The 12,910-nt window shown below is 42.3% G+C and overlaps 1 protein-coding gene across 2 annotated transcripts in view; it reads left to right on the top strand.

Annotated features, from left to right (window-relative positions):
- spast (spastin) overlaps positions 1 to 12,910 on the top strand; it is an 82,723-nt gene that overhangs the window by 17,450 nt on the left and 52,363 nt on the right. For both annotated transcript variants that reach the window (XM_043680713.1, XM_043680722.1), the window contains exon 3: positions 11,260 to 11,343. In XM_043680713.1, coding sequence (XP_043536648.1) covers positions 11,260 to 11,343 — 84 coding nt within the window. The remainder of the gene's footprint in view (positions 1 to 11,259; positions 11,344 to 12,910) is intronic.

Below are 12,910 nucleotides of genomic sequence, written 5' to 3'. Positions count from 1 at the left end.
CTTTGGAACTCTGTCTTACAAGATGGTGGGAAGGATCGCATTGAATGTTTTGAAGGCACATGTAGTGTATTATTAGATAAAGGAATTAAATTCAATCATGATCTTTTGATTGAAACAAGAGATTCAAAACAAACCAGTCAGTCAATCTATTCCAACAACCTTTAATTCCTTTATCTAATAATGCGCTGTAACTGATTTGTAGTGTATGTGTCAAGATTGCTTGGTTACAATCTTATTCATGTGGAAACTGACACTGTATTCTCAGATGAAAAGGTTGGAGGGGGGGGAGGTGGCAGAGAAACACATGAGGAATAGGAGGCATTGATGAAGATCTTGGAGGATCCAGTGGTAATGGGTCTGAAGTGGAAGGAAATGACTGATTATATTTCAATAGTGCTTCTTGGCTGCGGAGTGCTGAAGGGTACCTTAACAGTGACTTTCACCATGCAAGTACAACAGTTTCCCCAGGGCAAATATTTCATTATGGACCCGGGTGGAAAAACCAAACTACTCTTGAAACAAACTGGAGTTAAAGGGGCTGAATGGCTGACTTCTGTTCCTAACTTTATCAAAAGGATAACGGTCATTGTAAGTTTTGTTTTTCCACCCGAGTCCATAATGAAATATTTGCCCTGAGGAAACTGATGTTGTACTTGCATGGTGAAAGTCACTGTTAAGGTACCCTTCAGCACTCCGCAGCCAAGAAGCACTATTGAAATATAATCAGTCATTTCCTTCCATTTCAGACCCATTACCACTGGATCCTCCAAGATCTTCATCAATGCCTCCTATTCCTCATGTGTTTCTCTGCCACCGCCCACCCCCCAACCTTTCATCTGAGAATACAATGTCAGTTTCCACATGAATAAGATTGTAACCAAGCAATCTTGACACATGCGCTGTAACTGATTTGTTATGCTACTTCCTAACATCCAATTCTGAGTGAGATGGATGTTTTTTCAACTACATATTTGGAAGATGCAAGGCATTGTCTCAGCACCTTCTGAAAACAGTCTGGTCCCTTGCCACTTGTTGTTGCTTCAGGCAAACTGTTTGCAACACCAGCATTCTATTCAACCTTGAACTGAGCCTCTGACCAAATTTTCTTGCCATCAGAATGAAGCTGATAGGGATCAATAGCATTCTGTCTTTGCCTCAGTTTAGTGCAAGTTAATACCTTACCCATACCACTCGTGACTGTTTTGGTGCTCACCTGGCTGACTCTTCGTAAATATGAATTCCTCTGAAGTTCCCTGCTGTATCCCAACTTGCCTTTTGTTCTTTCACCCACTGATTTATGTTGGGTCCCAGACCGGCAATGCTTTGATTTTAAAATTGATTCTCATCTCATATCCCCCTCTGGTTGTCCCTGCCTATGTTTGTGATCTTCTTTTGATTCTATGACCTGTTGGGAACCCTGCATTCTGTCATTTGTGGCATCTTGTAAATTCAATTTTCATTGCTATTTCTAAGCTGTTAAGCAGTCTCACACACTCTCTTGCGTTGAAGATGGTGATGAGATTTACTTTCTCTTTAAAAGTGGAGAGTCTTTGGAACTCCTCCACAGAGAATAGTGGAAGTAGAGAACAGTGGAGGCAGAATTGCTCAACGTCAAGGTAAATGTACATGGATTCTCTTATGAATCAAGAGACTGTGGTTGTTGGGGCTAGATAATAAAGTGGACTGTGGCTTCAACTCCAATCAGCCAGGATCTTATTGAACAACAACTGGCTTGAGGGCCTACTCCTGACCTAATTCATATTTTTGTATTCTACACTATTTTCAAGATGTGTCTGACATTCGTCTGAGATTGATTTCCAGAACTGTAACCCTTGTCTGTCTTTGATCTTCAGCTCTGCTTGCCCATTGATGTCTGATCTGGCTTTCTGAAATCCAACTCCAGTCAAGTTTCAATTTGACCAAAGCTTGCCTGTCCATTCTCAAGTTCCATTAAAGGTTCAAGCTGCCCATCCCCACCACCACCATTGCATTGATTTCTGAAAACACTTCCTCATTTAATTTCAAATCTATACTGTCTAGCATAGTAGATGAAATATGACATTGGAAAGTGTAAAGGTAACTGCTTTTGGGGGGGCAGCACAGTAATACGGAATAATAACCTTAAGTAGTGACTACCTGGGAAATATTGGCAATGAGAAGGACTAGTGTCCTTTTCCAAGTTAACCTGCAGGTACTGCAACCAACAGGGGAAGTAGAAGGAGTGTTAAACTTTTTTAGTTTGAAAGGTTAGACCATGATTGTGAAAAAGACTAACTGGAAGTGTATAGAGTCTTAGTGAGACCACACGGAGGCTTGACAGAGTAAATGCTGGAAGGACTTTCCCCTCACTGAGGAGTTTAGGACTGCAATGAAGTGCTATTACTTCTCTCCGGTTGTGGATCTTTGAAATTCTTGATCCCAGAAAACTGTGAATGCTCTTTTATTTAAGCATGTCAAGAATGAGATTGCTAAGTTTTTAGATATTGAAGGAATTGAGAGATATCAGGATAGGGTAGATTGGTGAAGTGAAGATTGAAGTCTGACCATGATCGTGCTCAATGATAGGACAGACTCCGCTGCAAATGGCTTACAGCAGCTCCTATTTACAAGTTACTTACCATGACACTTTTTGGAGCTAATGATCTGCCAGCCATGTCATCATTCTCCACCTTGCCTAATCATTATTTGAAGCCTTTACTCTTTCTCAAGCTGCTCATTTATCTTGTACTATCTCAGAGTCATAGTCATACAGCATGGAAAGAGACCCTTCAGTCTAACCAGTCCAAGTTGAACATAATCACAAGCTAAACTAGTCCCACCTGCAGTTTCCTGACCCATATCCCTCCAAACCTTTTCTTATTCATGTACATATCTAAATGTCTATTAAATGTTATAACTTCCTTTGGAAGTTCATTCCACACGCAAACCACCCTCTAGTTTAAAAAACCCTCATGTCTTTTTTTAAATCTCATATCTCAGGCACAAATGTTAATGGACATCTGGTTTAATTGCTGACCACTAAATTTGTCTGGACCACAAACCCTCTCATCTAGCAAAACTATTCAACAGTACTGGATAGAATCTTGGAATGGAAAGCTAACTCTTGGTTTCTTGGTTCTGTATTTGCAGAACTCTTTCCATTTGCTCTGTCCTTGCCTCCAAGAGCAAGTAGGAGGAGCAAGTAGATGACTTTGGTAATCTATTTCCCTTTCTCTCAATATCATGTGAAAACACTTGGCATCCACATCTACCAGCTGACGTCCAGATGTGACTAAATTGTCAAACGGTTTGTCTTACTGACCTACAGTACTGCAATGACAGACATTTACTTATAACCAAATGTTGGGAAAACTAAAGCCATTGCCTTTGATCTCTCTCAAATTCTAACCTGTAACTGCTGACTCCAATCCTCACATTGGCTCAGCTTCAGTTGTTGTCAATTTGACCTTGGATTGAACTTTCAGTTTCACAATCTGCTTCATTACTAACATTCCCTATTTTTACATGGGCAGCATTGTCCATGGCAGGCCTTTGTACACTTGTGATCATCCAAAACTTTGCTTTTGTCCTAAATCTCCACCCTAAACCTGCTGACTATAAATGGTTGATCAGAGCATCTTTTAAAATTCACATCCTTGTTTACAAATTCCAAAGGGCTTTGCTCTTACCATTTCTAATTTCCTTCAACTTCGGATACTCCATGACATCCCCCTTCAATTTTGACCCCATGAATAGAGAAACAAAGCATTTTTATAAGGGCTAATATTTGGTTTTTGGGACTCCTTTTTACATTTTTGTGAACTCAATTGAGTGATACAGTCAGGTTATTACAAGTGTGGAAAGTATCATTTCATCATACATGGTATTAGCCTCACACCAAAATCGAATTAGAAAAATTGATTAGTGCCGTTTAATACTTTCCTTCGGCTTTAAGTTAACTTAGCAGGCACCACAGTACTTATATGCCTGTTATTTTGTACCAATTTTTGTTTTCAAAATACCTGACAAACTTTTGTGCAAAATGTCATCATCATAGTCTAGAGATGTACAGCATGGAAACAGACTCTTCGGTCCAACCCGTCCATGCTGACCAGATCCCAACCCAATCTAATCCCACCTGCCAGCACCCGGCCCATATCCCTCCAAACCCTTCCTATTCATATACCCCTCCAAATGCCTCTTAAATGTTGTAATTGTACCAGCCTCCACCACATCCTCTGGCAGCTCATTCCATACACGTACCACCCTCTGCGTGAAAATGTTGCCCCTTAGGTCTCTTTTATATCTTTCCCCACTCACCCTAAACCTATCATAGTCATGTTTTCTACAGACTGGTGAGCTCATGCATTTACATCATATATGAACAAAGCTTGAAGACTTTAACATGGCAGTTGCTACCTTTTGTACTGAATCTCTGATCTCAATCTCCGATTTAATTTGAACGGTGGCACAGTAGTTAGCACTGCTGCCTCACGGTGCCAGAGACCTGGGTTCAATTCCCGCCTCGGGCAACTGTCTGTGTGGAGTTTGCACATTCTCCCAGTGTTTGCGTGGGTTTCCTCCGGGTGCTCCAGTTTCCTCCCACAGTCCAAAAATGTGCAGGTCAGGTGAATTGGCCATGGTAAATTGCTCGTAGTGTTAGGTAAGGGGTAAATGTAGGGGAATGTGTCTGGGTGGGTTGCTCTTCGGAGGGTCGGTGTGGACTTGTTGGGGCGAAGGGCCTGTTTCCATACTGTAAGTAATCTAATCTAATCTAGAATCTAATTGACACACTTCATTATAATATGCTATTTTTCCATTTATAATAGCTGGTACACAAATACAGCCTTAATCTCCAGAGATTCCACATTTATTTACAATGCAATTTCAATAGGTCCTCGTTCCTTATTAGCTGGTATTCCTTTGTTGGCAAGTTTAGAACTTCCGCAGCAGCAGTTTTTAAAAAAAAAAAACCTTTCCGTCAGGTGCGCAACCTCAACTACGACACGCAGCTCCTGTTCGTCGACCGTGACGGTTTGGAGGTCGCCCTCAAGACGCTGCCTGTCTTTTTCCAGGACCTGATCACTGTCTGCAACATGGTCGAATTGCGTCGCGCCTACCCTCGGGCAGGAGTAGCAGTTGTCGTCAGGGAGCCATTGCTCAGGAATCCGCACCTCCGTACTCGCGGGTTCGAGTGGCTGTCGGAGGGGAGGGCCGTGGCGGCGAGGGTGACCAGGGTCGGGGATGTGCTGGGTGCCGGGGGCCTGGGCTGGACCCTGCCGCAGGACATAGCGAGCGTCCAGTACGTCGCCATCCGACGCCTTAAAACGGAGGTGCTCGGACCTGACGTAGTGCACCAGTTGGAGAACGCTCAGGTGTGTGGTGGGATCCCGTCTGCGCTCACCCCAGCCCGGACGGAATTTCACATTGGCCCCAAGGTCCCGTACTTCCCGCGGGAGCTCGTGCCCCACAACCTGAGCCACCTCCGGAATTTTAATTTTGTTCCCTTTCAGGGAGTAAAAAGGCAGGCTCTGTATAGACTGCTGCTGCACACCGTCCACCTCTTCTCCCTCATCCACCGCCTGAACATGCCTTGGCGTGCCCATTTGCCACCGGGCGGTGGGGATCCCCAGTGGAGGGCTCTCTACGCGGGAGTCCTCCCCCGTTCTCTCGGGGATCTGGGGTGGAGGGTGCTGCGTGCAGCAGTCCCCTGCAACCGCAGATTGCGGTGGTTCACGGACTCCCAGCCCAACTGTTTGTTCTGTGGCGCTGTGGAGTCCGTGGATATTGGGTGTGGGCGTTTGCACTCCCTTTTTGATTTTCTTAAAAACCTCCTCCTCTGCTTTTGGTTGCACTTCAGTCCCATGCTCCTGATCTTCGGCCACTGGTATGGAGGAGGGAAGGCAGGTCTGAAGACCTCGTGGATCTGCTCCTGGGCCTGGCCAAACTGGCCATAAACAGGTCCAGGCAGCGGGCCGTGGAGGGGGTCGTTAGGGCCGACTGCCTGCCCCTCTTCCGCGGTTATGTTAGAGCCCAGGTGTCCTTGGAGAAGGAGCACACTATGTCCACCAACACCCTGGAGTTGTTCAGGGAGTGGAGTGCATTATTTCCCCCTGCAACTCTATTTTGATTTAGTCCTTGCCCTCCCCTTCACTGTTTGTTCACATAGCATTGCCCTTTTGTGAAGGGCACTGCTTGTCACTGGCCACTCGGGTGTTTTCCTATCTTCCTGGTGGTGCAAATTGAATAAAGATTCGTACGCCTTGTGTGTCTCTCACTGTCTCACACCTGCACACACACACCATGGGTGCTGGGGAAAAAATAAGCACTACCGCAGTTAGGCGGTAGTGTGGGAATTTATATATATAACAAAATAAGCAGGAGTGTGAGCATTACCCTTTGATGTGAAGGGCACTACTTGTCACTGGCCACTCGGGTGTTTTCCTTTTGAAAAAAATTTAAAAAACCTTTTCAGCCATGAGGGAGGGAATTCTAGAATTTTGTCCCAACAACATTGAAAGAATAATGAGGTATTTACAAGACAGGACTTGTATGTGGTAATGCCCCCATTTATCTGCTGCCCTTGTCCTTCTAGATCTGAGTAGTTGGTGTTTGGAAAATGCTATCTAAGGAGCATTGATGAATCTCTGCAGTGCATTTTATAGGTGGTGCACACTGCTGCTATTGAACGTCAGTAGTGGAGGGGGCGAATGTTGTGCTAATCAAGCACTGCTTTGTCCTGGATGTTGTCCAGTTAGTGTTGATGTAGCTGCACTCATCCAGGCAGTGGGAAGTATTCCATCACACGCCTGACTTTTGCCTTTATAGATGATGGATAGGCTTTGGGGAGTCAGGGTTGGGTTGCTACGGATTGGGAGCTTCTTTGTAATGTAATATGGTGTGTCCAGTTCAGTTTCTGGTCACTAACCCCAGGACGTTGATGGTAATACCATTGAATGTTAAGGGACAATGTTTAACTTGTTCTCTATTGGAGATGGCATTTGTGTAGTGCCAATGTCACTTGCCACTCTTCAGTTTAAGCCTGGATACCAACCAGGTCTTGTTGCATTTGGACATGGACTGCTTCAGTACCTGACTGGTCACAAATAGTGCTAAATGTCGTGCAATCGTTAGTGAACATCCCTCCATCATAAAGGTCAGAAGTGGGGAAGATTTGATGAAGTAGCCGGGGCGTGTTCGGCTTAGGAAACTATCCAGAGGAACTTCCGCGGAGATGATTGACCTCCAACAACTACAACCATCTTTCATGTGCTAGGTATAACGACAGCTAGCAGAGAGTTTTTCCCCCTTTATTTCCATTGATTCCAGTTTTGCTAGGGCTCCTCGATGCCCCACACTGTCGAACATAGCCTTGATGTCAAGGGCTGTCACTGAAACCTCACCTTGGGAATTCTGCTATTGTCCGTGTTTGAACCAAGACGATAATGAGGTTATAAGGCTGAGTGGTTCTGGTCTAACCCAAACTGGAAGTCAGTAAGCAAGTTCTTGCTGAATAGGTACTACTTGATAGCACTGTTGAAGATGTCTTCTGTCACTGTATTGATCAAGATTAGTTTGATAGGGCAGTAACTGACTGGGTTGGATTTGTCCTGCTTTTTTATGTACAGAACATACCTGAGCAATTTTACACTGGATAGATGAGTGTTGCAGCTGTACACAATGTGCCTAGGTTGTGGCAACGTCTGAACTATTTTCATGATGCATAGCAGTTGCAGCATCTAGAGCCTCCAAGCATTTCTTGATATCATGCTGAGTGAATCAAATTGTCTGAAAAACTGGTAGCTGTGATGCTGGGGACCTCTGGAGAAAGTCATGAATGTCCTTGCAAATGTAAACATCAGTGTTTGAAGTTACCACTCAGTGCAGTCAGTCAATTGACAGTTTGGATGGTAAGTTCTTCACAAATTATATATCCAATGTTTGAACTATTGTTAATCAGTGTGTGTGTGTGTGTGTGTGTGTACTAATTCTTGAAATAACTAATGGTATAAGGCTCCATTAAATTTTTTTAAAGAAAAAGATACTGACTGTTTAAACAAAAACCAATGATGGGCAATCCATAGTGAAAGGTAATGAAGTAATCGAGTCCTAGAGATGTACAGCATGGAAACAGACTCTTCGGTCCAACCCGTCCAAGCCGATCAGATATCCCAACCCAATCTAATCCCACCTGCCAGCACCCGGCCCATATCCCTCCAAACTCTTCCTATTCATATACCCATGCAATGCCTTTTAAATGTTCAACTGTACCAGTCTCCACCACTTTCTCTGGCAGCTCATTCCATACACCTACCACCCTCTGCGTGAAAAAGTTGCCCCTTAGGTCTCTTTTATATCTTTCCCCTCTCACCCTAAACCTATGCCCTCTAGTTCTGGACTCCGACCCCAGGGAAAAGACTTTGTCTATTTATCCTAATAGCTCGGATTGCCATTAGAGAAGGAATAGGGTGTAAAGGTGGAAATTGCTCAGAACCAAGAATTTGTAGGGTGCCCAGAATAAATATATTCTGACATTTTCCGAGATTAGTTTGCACCCAAATATTCATGGGAACAGTGATGCAATGAATGAGTGGTGGACCAATTGTTGGGCAAAGTGATCTTCTAATGTGTTAGACACCTTGACATGAAACATATTTCACCAAAGATAGGTTGGCCCCTCATTATCTATGATGGTGTGCTTTACAAAACACTTCTGTTTAGCTCTTTGAACCTAAGCATATGCCTACGGTTTGGAGTGCAGTCCCAATTATTTTTCATTCAAAGTATCCAATCCTTTCGCCCAAGTGTTCTGTTAGGATTTATCTTCAGTTCTTGCTACCATTTTGTCCAATGTGTTCAGCTCAGCGTCTCAATGGCTTGAGACTAAAAATATTGCATCAGACCATGTTATGGAGTTGGGTTGTTTACCGAGCAGTTGTACTGTTTTGGAAAAGTTGAACACTGAGCCTATATTCCCTGGAGTTTGAAATGTAAAAAATTGCAGATACACTTGATTGAAGAGATTTCCATGTATGGGAGTCCAGAACTAGGGGTCAGAGTTTTAGAATTAAAAATTTACTAACTTAGTATGAAGATGAAAATTTTCTTCACATATAATTGAGGGGCATGGATAGGATAAAGAGACCAAGTCTTTTCCCTGGCGTCAGGGAGTCCAGAACTAGAGGGCATAGGTTTAGGGTGAGAGGGGAAAGATATAAAAGAGACCTAAGAGGCAACCTTTTCACGCAGAGGGTGGTACATGTATGGAATGAGCTGCCAGAGGATGTGGTGGAGGCTGGTACAATTGCAATATTTAAGAGGCATTTGGATGGGTACATGAATAGGAAGGGTTTGGAGGGGTATGGGCCAGGTGCTGGCATGAGGGACTAGATTGGGTTGGGATATCTGGTTGGCATGGACAGGTTGGACCGAAGGGTCTGTTTCTGTGCTTTAAATCTCTGACTCTATATGTTTGTGAATATTTGAACTCACTCCACCGTCTGTGGATCATCATTTGATGAATATATATAATTTAAAGATCAATGTTTTACTAGAATGGGCTTGATTGCTCTATTGATTTAGATTTAGATTTAGATTTAGATTACTTACCTTGTGGAAACAGGCCCTTTGGCCCAACAAGTCCATACCGCCCCGCCGAAGCGCAACTCACCCATACCTCTACATTTATCCATATACGTAACACTACGGGCAATTTAGCATGGCCAATTCACCTGATCTGCACATCTTTGGACTGTGGGAGGAAACCGGAGCACCCGGAGGAAACCCACGCAGACACTGGGAGAACGTGCAAACTCCACACAGTCAGTCGCCTGAAGCGGGAATTGAACCCGGGTCTCTAGCGCTGTGAGGCAGCAGTGCTAACCACTGTGTCACCGTGCTGCCGTATGCTTGCATTATTTAACTATTAATTTAATCCTAATATGATATGCTTAGCATTCATTGTTTGTGGAGCTCAAAATAAGATAGCACTATTAAAGATAGTAAAGTTCCAAAATCATAGAATCCCCACAGTGTTGAAACCCTCCAAAGAGCACCCCTGTAACACTGCATTTCCCATGGCTAATCCACCTACCATGCACATCCCTGAACACTGAGCGATTGTAGCATGGCCAATCCACCTAACCTGCGCGTCTTTGGACAAAATAGAGGTTATTCTTTCAACTCTTGCATGTGAATATTAGTGTAAAAGACACTCTGGGAGGGAAGTAAGAAGTGAACTTCTTGTGAATAGTGAAGAAGTTAGCTCTAATCCTTTATACATTGTTAAATTAGATAGTAAAAGTAACTGTTCCATGAAGTGGTTCTGAAGAAGCAGATTAACCTATAACTGAGACTTGATTTTATATCCAGGAAACTCCATGGAAATGAATGTCTGTGCAATTTTAAGAATGGAAAACAGATAAAGTATAGCTAAAGACTAGAAAGTAACAAGTGCGACTGACTTCTCCAAAACAAATAAGACTTTAAAAATTACTGGCTCCTTTAGTGTTTCGTCCGATATTAATCAACGAATTGAAGTTGCTAAACAATTAAAGAGATGGAAGCTAATCATGGTTAAATTTCTAGGATTTCTAAGACAAATTTATATTTGATCAAGCTTAAATAATTGCTTGAACTATTAAGGAAGCTGAGTGAAGGTAATGTGGTTCATATGTTGATGTCTTTTTTTTTCAAAAATCATTTGGTAAGGATGCATATTAAGGGATTATTATGGCACAGGAACTGAGGTGAATGTAGCCAACACAGATGGTTTGAAGACAATGTAAGTGAATAAGGTTTAAAGGAAATTTCTTTGACAGTAAAATTTCAATTGAAATACAGAAGCAGATATGCAGCATACAAATGCACATATTGTTAAAGGTGGGAATGTAGATGAGATTGAGGAAAACTGAATTCCTGCTTTTGTCTGTAGACACAATACAAAAAGTTGGGAATTACACAACTTTAATTAGGCAGTTTGGAGTGATATGTGGTGGTTTGGGCTTCTGATACTGAAAATAAAGAAATGTAAGTGGTAGGAGCAGTTCTTATTGAGCATTGTGGATATTAAGTAAAATATAATGTCCTGTCAGAGCTAGCTAATTTCTCAATTGCACTCTGTTTCCTAATTGCCTAAGGTTGTAGATAACTTTGGTCCTTGAGCATCCTGAATATGTTCTATATTAATTGTATACTGACAAGTACCTAAGTGTTATGTGACAGTAATTCTCAATGTTTGTTTGGCTTTGTCTTTTAAATATCCAATGATCTCCCTTCCAGGTGAGCAGATTGAACGAGCCAGGCGCCTACAAAGCAAAATGACAACCAACTTGATTATGGCCAAGGATCGTCTGGAATTGCTGGGTGTGTAATACTTCTCCTTTTTGAAAAAAAAAGTTGATTTATGTGTCAGTGACTGCTGATTTATAAATAGATTTATCTTATGCATGACTTTAATTGAGCACTGGTTGCATACACTAATCTTTATACCACTAAATGTAAAAGATAAAGGGTATAATAATTAACGTCATTAGTTTTTCGTCATCAGTCAAATCCATTATTGTGTTGGAAAGTTCAGAACAAAGGGATATATAACCTGTTTAAAATTGCTAGCCTGTTCAGGAATTGATGTCAGTATACACAAACTGCACACCCATGCTCACTAACACATGCATGGCTTAGCTTGAGGGTGAACTGTAAGTTTTTCAGAACTGAGATTGATGGATTTTTCTTCTTGAATAAGAAGAGGTATGGAGCTATGGTAGCGATAGTTAACACAAGATCTGCTCTGAGCAAATACATTGGTGGAACTCACTTAAAAGTCTGAATAGCCACCTCCTGTTTCTGTTTTCCATCCCTTGTCCTTCCTACATTATTTTTTTTCACTTTTTTTAATATATAGTTGTATTGAAACCCCTGTAATTCCCATTAGTCTGTTTACATCGGTTCTAACACTCAATCCTTCACTTTGTTTTCCTTCATGCCACCATGCTTGTTTCACCTGGAAGAATGGTCATCCTGCATGCCAATCTTCTATCCATCAGTGTTATTTTAAGTTTGTAACAACTGCTAAATGCACCATAGGGAAGGAAACTTGCCTGATCTGCCACTAAAAGGCCTTTTTGTGATTCCAGTCCATGCTGACATTGTTAACTCCTAACCACCTGCTGATTATGTATTAGAGAAACTAAGAGATTTGCGAAAAAAAAACAAAATGCTAGTGACAGTCATTAACTGCAGTCAACCTCCTTTCTTCTATGCATCAAATTGAAATCTTTCAAGTAAGCATTTGAAGGTGGAGTAAATGGAACGGTCTGTATTCATTTACAACTTGGGTGTATTATGAACCAGACCAAACCCCCTTAAAACATTTCAAAGAAATAGCCGAGGCCCTAACTTTTTCTCTTATTTAAGGGCAAGTGTAAAGTACTTTATTCCAGATGCGACTAGGCTTTAAGCAAAACAAAATTTATTCTACAGTACAATTAGAATATAAACAAAAGAAAAATCAGCATAACTGTATTCAAATACTTAACAAAGTAATATGTTAACTATTACTCATCAATTGTTCCAATATAGCAGCATGCCATAAACACAGCCTTGAAAAAAGGCAAATTCAGCAAAACAGATTTTCCTGCCTTGCTATCTCCAGTGCAGGAGAAAGAACACCTGCAGCATTAATCTAGCAGCAGAGAGAGAACTCAAACTTTTTTGTGACAGCAGAGAGTTGTATCTAGTATCTTTAACTCCAAAAAATCGTATCATCTGTCGTCATTTCCACCACCTCCAAACGGACCCCACCACCAAGGATATATTTCCCTCCCCTCCCCTATCAGCATTCCGAAAAGACCACTCCCTCCGTGACTCCCTCGTCAGGTCCACATCCCCCACCAACCCACCCTCCACTCCCGTCACTTTCCCCTGCAACCAC

This window comes from Chiloscyllium plagiosum, chromosome 3, assembly GCF_004010195.1.
Source record: "Chiloscyllium plagiosum isolate BGI_BamShark_2017 chromosome 3, ASM401019v2, whole genome shotgun sequence".
Lineage (NCBI taxonomy): Eukaryota > Metazoa > Chordata > Chondrichthyes > Orectolobiformes > Hemiscylliidae > Chiloscyllium > Chiloscyllium plagiosum.
The sequence above is the reverse complement of the archived record's forward strand: the minus strand, read 5'-3'. Positions and strand labels throughout refer to the sequence as shown.